This window comes from Littorina saxatilis, linkage group LG2 (genome assembly GCF_037325665.1).
Source record: "Littorina saxatilis isolate snail1 linkage group LG2, US_GU_Lsax_2.0, whole genome shotgun sequence".
NCBI classification, from domain to species: Eukaryota; Metazoa; Mollusca; class Gastropoda; order Littorinimorpha; family Littorinidae; genus Littorina; species Littorina saxatilis.
Genome location: NC_090246.1, coordinates 12,050,884 through 12,067,481, shown reverse-complemented (window position 1 = coordinate 12,067,481; position 16,598 = coordinate 12,050,884). Strand labels below are relative to the sequence as shown.

At 41.9% G+C, this 16,598-nt stretch overlaps 1 protein-coding gene across 1 annotated transcript in view; it reads left to right on the top strand.

Annotated features, from left to right (window-relative positions):
* The window catches only part of LOC138958210 (oxysterol-binding protein-related protein 3-like), a gene marked incomplete in the record, with an annotated part of 100,054 nt that overhangs the window by 74,421 nt on the left and 9,035 nt on the right, over window positions 1-16,598 (top strand). The window contains 9 exon segments of the mRNA XM_070329304.1: window positions 1,128-1,247; window positions 2,938-3,042; window positions 9,554-9,632; window positions 11,093-11,343; window positions 12,235-12,372; window positions 13,050-13,113; window positions 13,790-13,868; window positions 14,764-14,899; window positions 15,463-15,610. Coding sequence (XP_070185405.1) covers window positions 1,128-1,247; window positions 2,938-3,042; window positions 9,554-9,632; window positions 11,093-11,343; window positions 12,235-12,372; window positions 13,050-13,113; window positions 13,790-13,868; window positions 14,764-14,899; window positions 15,463-15,610 — 1,120 coding nt within the window.

Below are 16,598 nucleotides of genomic sequence, written 5' to 3'. Positions count from 1 at the left end.
CAGGATTGAAATTTATAACTTAAAGTAGAAGTGATTTGTGATTAATTTTTGGATGTATTGGGGGTCATACTTTTCTCCTGAAATACATTTCTTGTTAATGAAACATGTTGTCTCACACAGTTTTACTACCAGTTTATTAAATGGTTATACTCCCCCAAAAGCGGCGTATGGCTGCCTGAATGGATAAAACACAGTCATAGACGTAAAAACACACTCGTGCAAAAAACGTGAGTGAACGTGGGAGTTTCAGCCCATGAAGGAAGAAGAAGAAGAAATGGTTGTACCATATGCAGACCTGGTTAGTGGTTACTGTACGAAATTTGCGTACAATCTTACGAAATTGAAGACCGCTGTACGATTATACGCCAGACATTAAAATCATACGCAAAAAAAAAAATCAATCGTACGCGTTTTTTTGTGTTTGTTCTTTTCGTATCCGTGCCTAAATCACGAAAGGGAGGCAACCGTACATCAGCATCGGTTTGGTACGTCATCCGCCTATCGAGTTGCGCATGCGCATTGCGGTGTTTCTTTTAAACTGTCCAAGATGGCTACACGCGAAAAACGAGCTCACGAAACCGATTCAGAAGATGAGGGGGACAGTAAAGAGCTTCGGAAGTACAATCAGGTTTTCAAGCCGAGTTACTGCAAAGACTTTCCTTTCGTCACTTCGTCGATGAAGGGAAAACACCACGCCTTCTGCAAACTTTGCAGAACGGACGTTTCGATCAGCCACGGTGGAAGTTATGACATCGACAGACATGTGAAAGGCAAACGCCACAAAGAAAATGCAGCCGCGGCAGGTTCCTCGTCAGTTGCCGGGTTTTTCAAATCAAAGTCCGACGCAAAAGAAAGTGAAGACAGCAGCTTAAAGACCACGATCACGAGATCAGAAGCAATCCTGTGCCAGTTCATTGCCGCGAACAACATGTCCCTGTCATCGGCAGTGTGTGTGTGTGTGTGTGTCTGCACAGTGTGTACCGCAAGAATGAATTGTACACCTTAAAATTCTGATTGTACACATTTTTAGCCTCATTTGTACACCAGGAAATTTTAGTGGTAATCAGGTCTGCATATGACTTTATTTTTTAATTTTATTTTTGTGTGTGCATTGTTTGTTGTTGCAGGCTCAGCTACAGAACAGTGATTTACGAGCAAGGTTGGCGAAGATTCATGCTGACTCCGTGGTGCCTGAACTGCCCCCTCTGACAATTACCTCCCCTATTGCCTCCCCGCGGCTTGACAGGGTAGGTGTTGTAGTTAAGGTGTTATGAGTCTTAACATTTTAACATAAAACAACAAGAAAGGTAAGTTGTTGGAACGTTTCTTATTGACAACACAATACGTTACAGTCACAAATATATCGATTCCAACGGTCTTTTAAGTGAACAGACAAACAATTCGTGACAAAAACTTATCTTGATGTAATATTCGGCCGCTCGCCAGGAAGGCACAAGCGAATGAATGATTATATGACGAAATCCATCAAGATAAGTTTTTGTCACGAATTGTTTGTCTGTTCACTTAAAAGACCGTTGGGTTGATATATTTGTGACTGTAACGTATTGTTTTGTCAATAACAAACGTTCCAACAACTTACCTTTCTTGTTTTATTAATCTGACATTTGGAACGTTGGCAGTCTCTTTGTTTTTGGATTTTAACATTCCGAGAATATGTTGATAGCCAGCACAGGCCTACTAAGGCTCAATCTTCTATTAAAAACTATTACAACAAGGATGTGATTTGTACATGCACATTGATGGGCGCAGTGGCCTGGTGGATAAGACAGCAGCCTCCCATGCGGAAGGTTGCAGGTTCGAATCCCGGCCGGAAAAGATTCTGTAATCCAGAGTTTGGTGGGTTATAAAAAACACGATACCCAGCATGCTTTCCCTGAAAGCGGCATATGGCTGCCTGAATAGCGGGGTAAAAACAGTCATACACGTAAAAAACGGTTGTAGTTTCAGCCCATGAGCGAAGAAGTACAAGCAAATGGGGCTGTCTTTGTCTTGATGATAACAGATTTTATTTTTTTATTTACATTGTTTGTCTCACCAGTAGTCAATATGATTTTAAGATTTCAAAATTCCCTCCAGCGTCTTAACGAGGCAATTATGCAACGATACTAAATGAATTCCTTGAAACATTCTTGCTCTGCTATCCAGTCAGGATAGGTAGTCTCTAGCAGTAAGCGTTCAAACAAAAGGATGTTTGAAATGTACTATGTAAAAATCTAGAGGTATCTGCGATCATAAACTGATGCTTGTCAAGAGCTGTTGGTGCCTCTAACCCCTTGACTGCTGGAAGAATTTAGTTAAAAAATTCAATTAAAAATCACAACATACAAGGTAAAACAATAACACCAAAACTGATGAGAAACCTGTTTCCAAGGGAGGCAATTATCTTGCTGTAATTCAAAGGACAATATACTATGGTTGTTTCTCTTGTTCTTCTTCTTTGTTCATGGGCTTAGACCTCCACGTTCACTCATGTTTTTAGCACGAGTGGATTTGTACGTGTATGACCGTTTTTACCCCGCCATTCTAACAGCATACGCCGATTTCGGGGGAGGCATGCTGGGTATTTTTGTGTTTCTATAACCCACCGATCTCTGACATGGATTACAAAATCTTTTCCATGCGCACTTGATCTTGTGCTTGCGTGTACACATGAAGGTTGTTAAGTCACTAGCAGGTCTGCACATAAGTTGACCTGGGAGATCAGAAAAATCTCCACTCTTAACCCACCAGGCGGCAGCAACTGGGATTCGAACTCACGACCTCCCGATAAGGAGGCCGACGTCTTACCACCACGCCACTGCGCCCGTTTCTCTTGTCAGAGTATTGATTTTTTTTACGAGAGCAAAAAACATATCTTCTTCCCATTTTGCTTCCTGGGTCAAAAATGATGTTTTATTCTTTATTATTGATTTGCAGGAGCGAGTGCCTTTGGCCCAATCTCAGTCTGGGGAAAGTTTCTCTCTGTCTGAGTACTACGATGCTGAGGAGAACATTGATAACGTTAGCGACTACTCCTCAGAGGTCAGTTCTTGTCTCATTGTGAATGCTTTGTGTGTTTGTCTGTGTGTGTGACTGTGTGCATGCATGCCTTTGTGTGTGTGTGTGTGACTGTGTGTGGCTGTGTGTGTGTGTGTGGCTGTGTGTGTGTGAAAAAGAGAGAGTGAGAGAGAACAAACTTTATTTTAGCAAGATACAGACAGTTAAAAACAAGTCGCGTAAGGCGAAAATACAACATTTAGTCAAGCTCAGTCGAACTCACAGAAGGAAACTGAACGCATTGCTTTTTTATCCGCAAGACTGTACACTCGTAGCATCGTCTGTCCACCGCTTGTGGCAAAGGCAGTGAAATTAACAATCCAGAAAAGCGCGGTAGCGGTTGCGCTGAGGAGGATAGCACGCTTTTCTATATCTCTATTCTTTTTAACTCTCTGAATGTGTTTTTAATCCAAACATATCATATCTATATGTTTTTGGAATCAGGAACTGACAAGGAATAAGATGAAATTGGTTTTAAATCGATTTTGGAAATTTAATTTTAATTTTTATATCTTTAATTTTCAGAGCTTGTTTTTAAACCGAATATAACATATTTATATGTTTTTGGAATCAGAAAATGATGAAAAATACGATAAATGTAATTTTGGGTCGTTTTATAAAAAAGTAATTTTAATTACAATTTTCAGATTTTTAATGACCAAAGTCATTAATTAATTTTTAAGCCTCCAAGGTGAAATGCAATCCCAAAGTCTGGCCTTCGTCGAAGATTGCTTGGCCAAAATTTCGATCAATTTGATTGAAAAATGAGGGTGTGACAGTGCCGCCTCAACTTTTACAAAATGCCGGATATTCTTCTTCTTCTTGTCGTTCGCTGTTAGATCGTCAGTCCGGACTGCAGGGCGAAACGTGCTGTCCACTCCATGTCCTCTTTGGGGCCGTATAGCTTCTTTTGTAGCGCTGTCTCCTCTGTCTCTACAGGTGGTGTCCCTCAGATATGAGGATATGACGTCATCAAAGACATTTATGGAAAAAATGAAAAACACGTCTGGGGATATCATACCCAGGAACTCTCATGAAAAATTTCATTAAGATCGGTCCAGTAGTTTACTCTGAATCGCTCTACACACACACACAACACACACACACACACACACACACACACACACACATGCAGATCAATCTTTCCTTGCTATAATCCGATTACCGCCAGTGTCACGTGGCAGAGCCCGATATATATGTTTTGGGCTGCATCTGTGCTGTTTAATCTCTTGCAGTTGTGGAGATTTTGTGTGGGCGTTTTAAACTCTTTGCGGTACAGTGAAACCGTCTTTTTAAGACCTCCACAAATCTGAGAAATCAGGTCTTAAAAAGGAGGGAGTTTTAAAATGGGGGTAATTTTTTGTACAAAGGTTATGAACATGCAGACAGTCAGAAAACATTGGTCTTAAAAGGGAGGTACCGGTAGTCTTAAATTGTGTCAAAGAGAGAGAGTGAGATAGAACAAACTTTATTTTAGCGATAAGGATACGATTTTATTTCGTCCTGTGAGGTTACCCTCATGGAAATGTGGGCTGCTTTCTCACTGGGGAAAGCGAGCTGCCATACAATACGACGCTACCCATTGTTTGTTTCCTGCATGAGTGTATTGGTGTTTCCAAGCCCTGAGAAAATGCCGCTGTCAACTTAGGTTCTTTATTGTGCGCATGCATGCACACGGGGGTGTTCGGACACAGAGGAGAGTCTGCACAAAGTTGACTCTGGGAAATAAATCCCTCGCCGAACGTAGGGTTCGAACCCACGCCGATGGCGACAGCTGGTTTTGAAGCCAGCGCCGCTACCGACTGAACTATTTCCCGCCCCCGAGAGACAGACAGTTAAAAACAAGAGTCTGTTTCACACTTTGATACAGTAATGTTTTTCACCATGGTCCCAGATATTCTTGGTTAAATACAAAATTGACTGTGTTAAAAGGGGGATTCCACTGTAGTTGTTGCTGATGCTCAGGTTGGAATGTTGTTGTTCTTGGATTGTTGTTTCTGTGGGTTGGACTTTCCGTTTACATCTGATGAATATCCTTTCTAAGATACAAGTCTTCTTCTTCTGCGTTCGTGGGCTGAAACTCCCATGTACACTCGTGTTTTTACACGAGTGGAATTTTACGTGCATGACCGTTTTTACCCCGCCATTTAGGCAGCCACACGCCGCTTTCGGAGGAAGCATGCTGGGTATTTTCGTGTTTCCATAACCCACCGAACTCTGACATGGATTACAGGATCTTTTCCGTGCGCACTTGGTCTTGTGGTTGCGTGTACACACGAAGGGGGATAAGTCACTAGCAGGTCTGCACACAAGTTGACCTGGGAGATCGGAAAAATCTCCACTCTTAACCCACCAGGCGGCCGCGGCCGGGATTCAAACCCTCGACCTTCCGATTACGAGGCCGACGTACCACCCCGCCACAGCGCCTGTCTAAGATACAAGTGAAAATCAACTCACAGATGAGATTTGCCCTCATCAGATGTTAAAGTGATGTTCACATAGACTGACCTGAAACAGTCCAAGCATAAAGGGCTGATAAAGTTACAGCAGAAAAACGAAAGAAAATTAAACTAAACTTGTATTACAAGTAAAAGAATCCAAACATTAGCAAGATTGTTTTGTCAAGATATTGTTTAGATATTTTTCTGGAACTGGAAGCAAGCAAACAAGAAAGGAGTTGATGCGAGGAGCAAACAAATACGAAAGCATCTTTCCTGTTTTTGACAGAAAATAGCAAGGCATCACATGTAATAGACGTTTTCGGTATCTGAGCAGCTCTCGCGAGACACGCTCTTTGTTATGCTTTGAACATCGCGAGAACTTCGAACTTTGGCTTGGGCAGCTCGCACGAGATCGCTGTACCGCATGCTTTGCTATACTCTGAAGTTTGCGAGAGATCACGAGAGCTTGGAATACCGATAGGGTCTATTCATGTTCTAGCCTCAGGCAGCTGCGTCAGCAACATCAAAATAGCTGGCTTCTGCGTTGTTGTAGAAACATGTCAAATGAACTGAAAACAGGCTGATATTAGTACAGTGGAACCCCGCTTTTAAGACCTTCAAAAATCTGAGAAAATCAGGTCTTATAAAGGAGGGAGTCTTAAAATGGGGGTACATTTACACAGGTTATGAAGAGAACATCTAAAAAAAAGCAAGGTCTTAAAAAGGAGGAAGTCCTAAATTAGGGGTCTTAAAAGGGGGGTTCCACTGTATTGCTGTCCACTCTGTTCTGTTTTTGTTGAGTCACTTGAGAAAAAGTGACTCTATGTAATCGGTCAGTGTTAGTCTGTCCGGCCGGCCGGCCGTCCGTAGACACCACCTTAACGTTGGACTTTTCTCGGAAACTATCAAAGCGATCGGGCTCATATTTTGTTTAGTCGTGACCTCCAATGACCTCTACACTTTAACGATGGTTTCGTTGACCTTTGACCTTTTTCAAGGTCACAGGTCAGCGTCAAAGGAAAAATTAGACATTTTATATCTTTGACAAAGTTCATCGGATGTGATTGAAACTTTGTAGGATTATTCTTTACATCAAAGTATTTACATCTGTAGCCTTTTACGAACGTTATCAGAAAAACAAGGGAGATAACTAGCCTTTTCTGTTCGGCAACACACAACTTAACGTTGGGCTTTTCTCGGAAACTATAAAAGTGACCGGGCTCAAATTTTATGTGAACGTGACTCATTGTGTTGTGAATAGCAATTTCTTCCTGTCCATCTGATGCCTCATATAATATTCAGAACTGCGAAAGTGACTCGATCGAGCGTTTGCTCTTCTTGTTTTTGCATTCTTTGGCTGTTTTTCTGTTTCTTGCTGTGTTTGTTTCCTAAACACTGAGCTTCTCGTGAAAATGGTAGCAGACATATTTGGTACTTGTACAGTCAAACCTGTCTGTGACGACCACACAAGGGACTGACCACAAGTGGTCATTATAAAAATTAAGGTACAGGGTGACCCAAAAAAATGAGTACCCAAACAAAACGTCATAAATTGAACAAAAATAAAGCAATCTTCATAAAATTTATTTACACACACAAGTAGCCTCTGCATGATTTGCACAGAAAATTTTAGCGTTCTAGCTTGTCTTTCAGGAAAGTTATGCTCATTCTACAGAACATGCTCCAAACGCCGCTGCAGGCAAACTTGAACTCGCCGCGCAAAGTTATCAATCACCCGCACACACTCCTGTTGCGAGATTCCGCGAATGGTTGTTGTGATGGCTCTCTTGAGTTCTGTCATTGTCTGTGGGTTGTTCCTGTAGATGTTGTCTTTCAGGAACCCCTAAGATAGAAATCGCGCTGACCGAAGTGTCTCTGGAACTGTACTTGCACATCTCTGTATTATTTTGTGCGAAAATAGGTCTCTATGCAAAACGTCTGTTGATCATTAGTATAGTTCATTGTGAGAACAGCTTTTATTTCATTCAACCATGCAGTGGATTAGCTTGACTCACCTCAAAAAGAAAGAAAAAAAAGTTAAAATTGACAAAGTTATTCAATTTTGTTTGGGTACTCTTTTTTGGGGGTCACCCTGTATGTTATGAAAAGCATTGTCGGGGATCCTGTGGGGTGTTATTGGGTAGATGGTCGTAAGATGGTCGTAAGCTGGTCGTATTAAGCGAGAGGTGCATGATCACCAGGGCCGGTTTGACTGAATGCTAAAAAAAATAACAATATTTTACGTAGAAGAATGAGTCTTTTATTACACACTGCTGAAGGCATACTGGAGCCCAATCTCCATCCCAGCCATCTAGTCCTCTCAACAACATAAATAAAAATAAAGGGAAAACGATTACTCAGATATCCAACTGAGATTTATCTGACCTTGCCCCTTAGGTGTCAATTTTCAAAATTGAAGTCTGTCATCAAGTATATATCCATTTGCCCTGGACCTCGTGTTGCGTTTAATGTGATACCAGTTGATTATTCAAGTCGTACAGTGGAGCCTCCCTTTTAAAAGACCAGCTCCACACACACGCGTGTACGCATGCTCACATGCACACGCACACACACACACACACACACACACACACACACACACACACACACACACACGCACACACACGCACGCACGCACGCACACACACACACACACACACACACACACACACACACCACACACACACACACACACACGCACACACACACATACTTGTAAGACCCTTTATAATCTCTCAGATTTTCTCTTTATAGCATGTGTATATTTACCTCCGTTTTAAGAGTCCCTCTTATTTGAGACCGGATTTTCATTTAGAGGACACCCCCTCCCGGAATAAAGGACATATTGTGTTATCCCATGGTCTGTAATCTTTCTTGAGGTGGACCTGTGATAAAAGATCACCTGCATTGTGGGGACACTTTGGGCTGGATCAGTACTGGTATCAATGGTGTCCTCTCTTGACAGGTACCTCAGTACATTTACTAGTCTACAGTCAAACCCGTCTGTAACAAGCACCCTTAGGACCGACCAAAAGTGGTCCTTACCGATTGGTGGTCGCTGTGGAAAGGTCAATTGCATAAAGAATAAATGTTGTTAGAGATTCATTGCGATTGGTTGTAATGGGCAGGTGGTCGTTATCGAGAGGTGGTCGTTAGGGAAAATTCATCTGTACAATGATTTATTAATCTGCTTTTTCAGATTGCTTCTAATGGCAGATGAAGTAGTTTTCTCATGGGGGGAAGTTCTAGCCCTGATGCTTTAGTACATGTAAGTGGCACCCAGATAAACCATCCAGACAAATTGCGCCCAAGTCATCAGGACATCTATTAAGTGGAATTTATTGATCGATCACTTGGAATCAGCTAGCTTGCTGCGACTTACGCTGTGCATAGCAGGGTGGATGTGTGTGTGTGTGTGGGAGGGGGATATCGCTTTGCGACAGGTGAGAATCACCTTCATCAGGTGAAGTCACCTCCCAGGGTCTTTATAGCGGCTGAGCATAGTGCCGGGCTCTCACAATCCAGCGTACAAATCTGGCACTCGGGTCCACTCGGAGCGATGTGTGTGGCCATTTTTCTCCTGATAATACCTCTCTGTGTAGGAGGAGGATTTCGGTGTGGGCTTCTTCATTAAGTTATTCGTCCTTTGATCTGCGCTGACAGTAGCTGCGTTTCATTTCTGTTTCAGCAATTAGTGTGCTTCTCCTTCATTATACATTTACTGAGGAAATCCCTATACAGGGCAACTAGTCTCATGTGGGTTTTTTGAGAGGTCAGGCCATTCTGATTTAATGGTGCTCAGTCTGTTGAGTTCTTGTTTTGCTGGAAAAACTGCTACAGTGACTGCAATGGATACGTTTCTGATTGGTGTTATATCCTGATTTTCTGATTGTGCCTGAATCCATCGCGTGTCACCACCACCAAAAAACATAAAATCCAGCACCTTCAAGAGGAAGCAATTTGTGAAAATTCTCAGCCAAATCTGTGACCTCAACATGTTTTTAATGACTGTGTGTAAGTTTGGTGTGTCAAAAATGCGCGGTGTGTATGTGCAGCCGTCAGACGATGAAGCGTCCAGTGAAATCTCGGAGGAGGGTAACGACACGGACTACACTGTGGGCGTCAGTGGTGACAGTGAGTACTGTGTTGGACTTTTTAATTTTTAATTTTTGAGTCACTTGAGAAAAAGTGACTCTATGTAATCGGTCAGTGTTAGTTTGTCCGGCCGGCCGGCTGGCCGTCCGGCCGGCCGTCCGTAGACACCACCTTAACGTTGGACTTTTCTCGGAAACTATCAAAGCGATCGGGCTCATATTTTGTTTAGTCGTGACCTCCAATGACCTCTACACTTTAACGATGGTTTCGTTGACCTTTGACCTTTTTCAAGGTCACAGGTCAGCGTCAAAGGAAAAATTAGACATTTTATATCTTTGACAAAGTTCATCGGATGTGATTGAAATTTTGTAGGATTATTCTTTACATCAAAGTATTTACATCTGTAGCCTTTTACGAACGTTATCAGAAAAACAAGGGAGATAACTAGCCTTTTCTGTTCGGCAACACACAACTTAACGTTGGGCTTTTCTCGGAAACTATAAAAGTGACCGGGCTCAAATTTTATGTGAACGTGACTCATTGTGTTGTGAATAGCAATTTCTTCCTGTCCATCTGATGCCTCATATAATATTCAGAACTGCAAAAGTGACTCGATCGAGCGTTTGCTCTTCTTGTTAATTTTTTAATTTTTTAATTTAACTTTTTTTTTTTTTGCTGCTCAAACCCAGTACTGACTTTTGAAAACTGGAGAGAGAAAACATCATCTGGACATGTAAAAACATATGGACTAAGAAATTCAATATTAATGCACTACCAAACTCCTAAGCTTGTTAATGGGCAGGACTCTTGTGTAGCTAAATGGCATCTAATTACTTAACAATACTGAGCTAATGGTAATAATGGAGACCATTATTTCGTTAGTATATGTGTTGGTGTGGTTGTCTGTTTCACGTGAGATGTCACATAAGGTTTTAACTCTTCTGAAATGAAATGCAGAGAGATTAATGGATTTCTTCGAGTCACATACATATAGAAATGAGCTTTTTTACCGTCTCGGGTTAGGTTAGCATTTGCTGAACAAACGTGGCATCTGCTTTTTTTCTTTTTTTTCTTCTCAAATTCCTATTTCTGTACTGTAGAGGCATGCGATGAGAAAACAGAACAAAAGATGTTCAGTTAAAAGACCTGGTGCTGAAATTTTGCCTTTTCACCTGTATTTTCTTATTTTGGCTGCACAAATTTTATCTCCATAAAATTGAGGAAATAAAACAAAACAAACAAAATGAAAGAAATGAGTTAAATAAGCCAATATCTTCACAAAAACAAACAGTAACAAAACACATTTATTCCTGCAGTGACAGAAGAACAAAGAACATGAAAAAAAAATGTGAGTGGAATAAGACATAAACTACAAAAACAAACTTCTCTTCTTCGTCCATGGGCTGAAACTCCCACAGTTTTTACGTGTATGACCGTTTTTATTCCGCCATTTAGGCAGCGTAAGCAAACAATAACTGAACACACTTTTTATTCTGAAGACACAGGAGAACCTGCCCCAGTACTCTGCGCGACGGGAAGACGAAGCAAACTGCCTGTGCCCAAGCCTGAAGTGCCCGACGTGAGCCTGTGGAACCTGCTGTACCGCAACATCGGCAAGGACCTGACCAAGATCTCCATGCCCGTCACGCTCAACGAGCCGCTCAGCATGCTTCAGCGACTGTGTGAGGAACTCGAGTACAGCGACCTGCTCGACAAGGCTGCGGAGTATGATGATCCTTATGAACGCATGGTAAGCTTTATTTGTTGTTGATAGGGTGGTATGGTTTAAACAAATTTTATTAAAGAATTCCAAATAACAATACCGCATACATGTAGTTATATCAAATGAGCACAAAAAGGAATGCTCTTAAAACAATTTAATACACTGCGGATCACGTGCCATCATTCCGCACTTTCATACCATTCTGACGAAGGCCGTTTATCTGCCGAAATATTGATCAAAACAAGTACGTAACCTGGTTACTGCAGGCATGAAAATTCTCCGTATTTTCCGTATTTTTGAAAAAAATAAACCGTATTTTTTTTCCCCCCCGTATTTTTCGTTTTTTTTTTTTTTTTTTTTTTTTGTTTTCTAGTCATAGTTATAGTAAAATAGTTTTGGGGCCATGTTTGAATCCAATTTTAAGGCTCAGATAGCCCCAGATTGCACCAAATTGCACCCTTGAAAAAAAAAAATTCCGGGGGGGCATGCCCCCGGACCCCCCTACAAGTCTTGGCGCTTCGCGCCTGCGAAACTTGGCGCTACGCGCCTTCGAATTTTGTTTTCAGTATTTTTTTTGTTTTCAGTTTTCATGCCTGTTACTGGTGTGTCTTCTTTTTATTTAAATGGTCTTAAAACAGTATAGAACAGATCTTTTGTGAGCATGCATGCACTTCCCAAGAAGGTATTGTTCGTAATACTGCCTTGAAGCAAGTACGTATTACCATTTGTGAGTATGCTTGACTATGTGTTTGTGTAACTGTAGCTCCCTCTTTCAGTAGCCATGCACTCAGATATAAACACATCTTTTGGATTAGTGTACATGTACTTGTACATCTTCTTCTTTTCGTTTGTCTCGTACTTGTACATAAAACTCTGGTCCTCCATTTCTGAAAGTAAAAATATCTTTTGCGTTTTCAGATCTACGTAGCAGCCTTTGCAGTGAGTAGCTACGCCAGTTCTTACTACCGTGAGGGCCACAAGCCCTTCAATCCACTGCTGGGAGAGTCCTACGAGTGCATTCGGGAGGACAAAGGATGGAGGTTCATTGCTGAACAGGTCTGTACACTGTCATGCCATCAGAACTTAGATTTCTTTGTGTGTTCTGTTTTCTTTGGTTGGGTCTGACATCATTTGTACTTTTGATGACCAGGTTGGAAAATGTGTCAGGCAATACACTTATACAGCATAATATGACTGATAAAATTGCTGACTATGAAATGTGCATGTTACGGTATTCTGATTCAGATCATATCCTGCAAGAGATGCTAGCATACTCAATATTCACAGACAAAAAAAACCCTGCAGTTAACAAAGAGCAAAATGAAGGCAGAGGGGAACAATTTGATTGTCTAACTCTGGCACAGTTTAAAAAAAAGATTGTAGGTTATTGGAATGTTTAATTATTGTCAAAACAAAACGTTACATCTACTAGTACATGCACGTCGACCCACTGGTCTCTTAAGTCGACAGACAGACCGACACACAAACATTGAACTTGAAAGACCACTGGGTCCATGTACTAGTAAAAGTAACGTTTTGTTTTGTCAATAATTAAACGTACCGATATCCTACAATTCTTGTTTATTGATGCTGTATTTTGGAATGTTAGCAGTCTTTTCTGTTTTGGGGGATTTCTGTCACAGTCTGTGCACACAATAGGTTTCTGGTACAGAGAGCTAGTAAAAGTAACTTGTGTAACTGTCACATCAATCTAATATTGTTATGTTAAACAGGTCAGTCATCATCCACCGGTATCGGCCTGTTACTGTGACTCACGCAACTTCAGGTTCTGGCAAGGTGGGTCCTGTTTGCTTTTCTTCCATAAACAAAGCAAGAAATTCAAACGCTTTAACTCATTGAGTTCGCAGCGGATTATATTCAGATCTACGTAGTTTTATTCTTCTTCTTCTTCGTCGTTCGCTAGTTAGTTTTTATCATAAGAACCTTTTCAAATTCCTATTTATACACAAATGCATATTTTATATTGTAAAGCAGTATGCATTGTTAGAGGATTTTTTAGTAGCAGTGTTTAAATGTCGAAGCTGCTTTTCCCATTTTTACCCAAGAGACCGACTGTATATTGTGTTATTGTATTTGTCAGACTTGATTGTACCAAGTCCCTACACATGTTGTAATGCGCTTAGAGCCAAATATTTTTGTTTTTTGTAAGGGATAGGCGCAATATAAATACACTTTATTATTATATGATTCAGTGGTTTTAGAAAAATTCTTGTGAAATGTAGTGATTCACTACATTACACTCCCCTGAAATCGGCAAGGTAAAAACGGTCATACACTTAAAAATCAACTCGTGCAGACACATGAGTGAACGTGGGAGTTTTGGCCCATGAGCGAAGAAGAAGAAGAAGACTACATTTCACAAGAATGTTTTATACTTTAGTTTTGGTTGCGGGCATTAACTACCTGTGTTGATCGCGTACAGAGACTTGAAAGGGTTTTTGTCTGTTTCCAGATGTACGGATCAAGACCAAGTTCTGGGGCAAGTCCATGGAGATTCAACCCTTGGGTCACGTTCATGTTGTATTGCCAAAGTAAGTGCTCACCCCAACTCTTCAGTAGTTTGTACAGGGACAGAGATAGTGAGTTAGTTACTTGTTGCTTTTTCATGTCCCTTCAAATCTAGTTAGCTATTCGGGACGGATTTCATTTTGTTGCCTTTTTCAGTTTAAAGAGAGAGAGAGAGAGAGTGTGTGTGTGTGTGTATGTGTGTGTGTGTGTGTGTGTGTGTATGTGTGTGTGTGTGTGTTTGTGTACATCTCTGTTTTAAGTGCTTGTGTTTGTGCTTATCTGCATGAGTGTGGGCGTGTTAAATTGTGACAGAATACACTTATCCTGTCCACATTGTCTTCAAATGACATTCTTTAAAAGGAAATTGAGTCTTGTTTTTGTATACAGTGGAACCCCCCTTTTAAGAACTCAAAAATCTAAAGGGAGGAGTCTTTTTTGTTTGTTTGTTTGTTTGTTTGTTTGTTTGCTTAACGCCCAGTCCACCACGAAGGGTGATATCAGGGCGGTGCTGCTTTGACATTTAACGTGCGCCACACACAAGACAGAAGTCGCAGCACAGGCTTCATATCTCACCCAGTCACATTATTCTGACACCGGACCAACCAGTCCTAGCACTAACCCCATAATGCCAGACGCCAGGCGGAGCAGCCACTAGATTGCCAATTTTAAAGTCTTAGGTATGACCGGGGTTCGAACCCACGACCTCCCGCTCACTGGGCGGACGCCTTACCACTAGGCCACCGTGTTGCGGTGGGAGGAGTCTTAAAATGGAGGCAAATTCACAGAGGTTAAGAACAAACAATCTGAAAAATCAACATCTTAAAAAGGAGGAAGTCTTAAATTGGGGGTTCCACTGTAAGAAACTATGTCAGCAAAACAAGTAAAAATTGTAACAAGCATGTCTTGTGACACACACAGGTTCCGCGACCACTACAAGTGGAACAAAGTGACCACGTGTGTTCACAATCTGCTGGGCGGTCAGCGCTGGGCTGACCAGTACGGGGAGATGACCATCACTAACGGCAACATTGTCTGCAAGCTTACCTTCACCAAGGTCAGTTGTTTCAGCTTACTTATCATGGGTAGGGAAGGTAGTTTTTAGACAGGCAAGCATATCGACCAGCCCGCCAATAGACCAACGGACAAGAGATATTCTCGCTCTCTCTATGAATTTTTATAAACACACACACAAACACACACACACACACACACAAAACCAAACACTTAAACACACACACACACACACACACACACACACACACACACACACACACACACACACACACACACAAAACCAAACACTTAAACACACACACACACACACACACACACACACACACACACACACACACAAAACCAAACACTTAAACACACACACACACACACACACACACGCACACACACACACACACAAAACCAAACACTTAAACACACACAGACACACACACACACACACGTACCGTAAATCCACAGTTTAGTCGAAAGTAGCAAGATTTTGGATAGGAGCAGAGTAACCGTAAAATTCCGGTATTAGGCGCTGAATGACGCTTTTCGCTACCGGAAAAATCCGGTATCCATCCAAAAAGAGCTAACACTTTTGTGTTTGTGATATTTCAGGGTTCCAACAGCTACTCCTCCAAGCGGTACGAGGTGTACGGCAGCATCCAGACGTCGGAGGGCAAGATCGTGCACAACCTGTTCGCCAAGTGGAACGAGGCCTTCTTCTGCGGCCACGCGTCCTCCGCCAGGTGTATATGGAGGCCAGGTCAGTCAAACATCGTGAGATAATCAACCGCATGACTGGCTGAAGATTTTTGTTCTTGTGAAAGGGTTGTTTTGTCCTGAAGTGAACCTTCCAAAAATGTAAAAATGTCACCTTTTTTATTTTTTGATTCACGAATGCATATGGAGGCCAGGTCAATCAAACATCGTGAATACAAAAAAATATATTAAAAAAGGTTCATTTTTGGAACGTTCAATTCAGGACAAAACAACACGTTCACAAGAACCTTGACCTGCCGGCCTTTAAAGTGGACAAACAAAAGACACCACAAAAAAAAAGTAAAGACATTTTTTTTTTTTTTTTTTTTTTTTTCTTTCTCTTTTCTTCTTCTCTCTCTTCTTCTTTTATGTATTTTTTTTTATTTTTTCATCCTCTTTCTGCTTGTCCCGACGCTTGTTCCTTCTCCCAGTATGCTTCCACGCCGCCCCGTCCCAGCACTCACTGCAACATCCACCCCTGAACTTCGTTCCGCCGCCAGACTTTGTCGAATCAATGAGCCCCCAGTGTTGGTCAGACACCTGGGCACCCTCACTAATTTTACAGACACTCCAGGGAAGGATGTCAGGCCGCTGCGGTAGGCTACCCTCGGAAGACACTGCACTGCTGCTGAGTCACTTCGACGGTGTTCAGTATTGGTCCTGTTCCTGGCCAGGGACACAGTCACCGCTACCTACTAAGCCCTCTACTTACGACACTGACTGTTAAGTCGAGGAGCCAGACTGAGTGAGCGTCTCCTCAGAGAGCAGACTGCCACTGCGTCCCTCCGTCGACCCCCCCGGAGCATCCCAGGCTGGCAGCAGAATATTCAGGGATGGCTGGAACAGGAACACTGGGACCAAGGTCACCATGAGAGCCCTGAGCAGGAAGGGTCACAAGAATCGAGACAAGTTATTTTTTTCTTTTCGCGCTTTCAGAGTCAATCGCATTCGTAAAGTGAATGACACTCGGCTGTGTGATCCCAGCCTCCCCA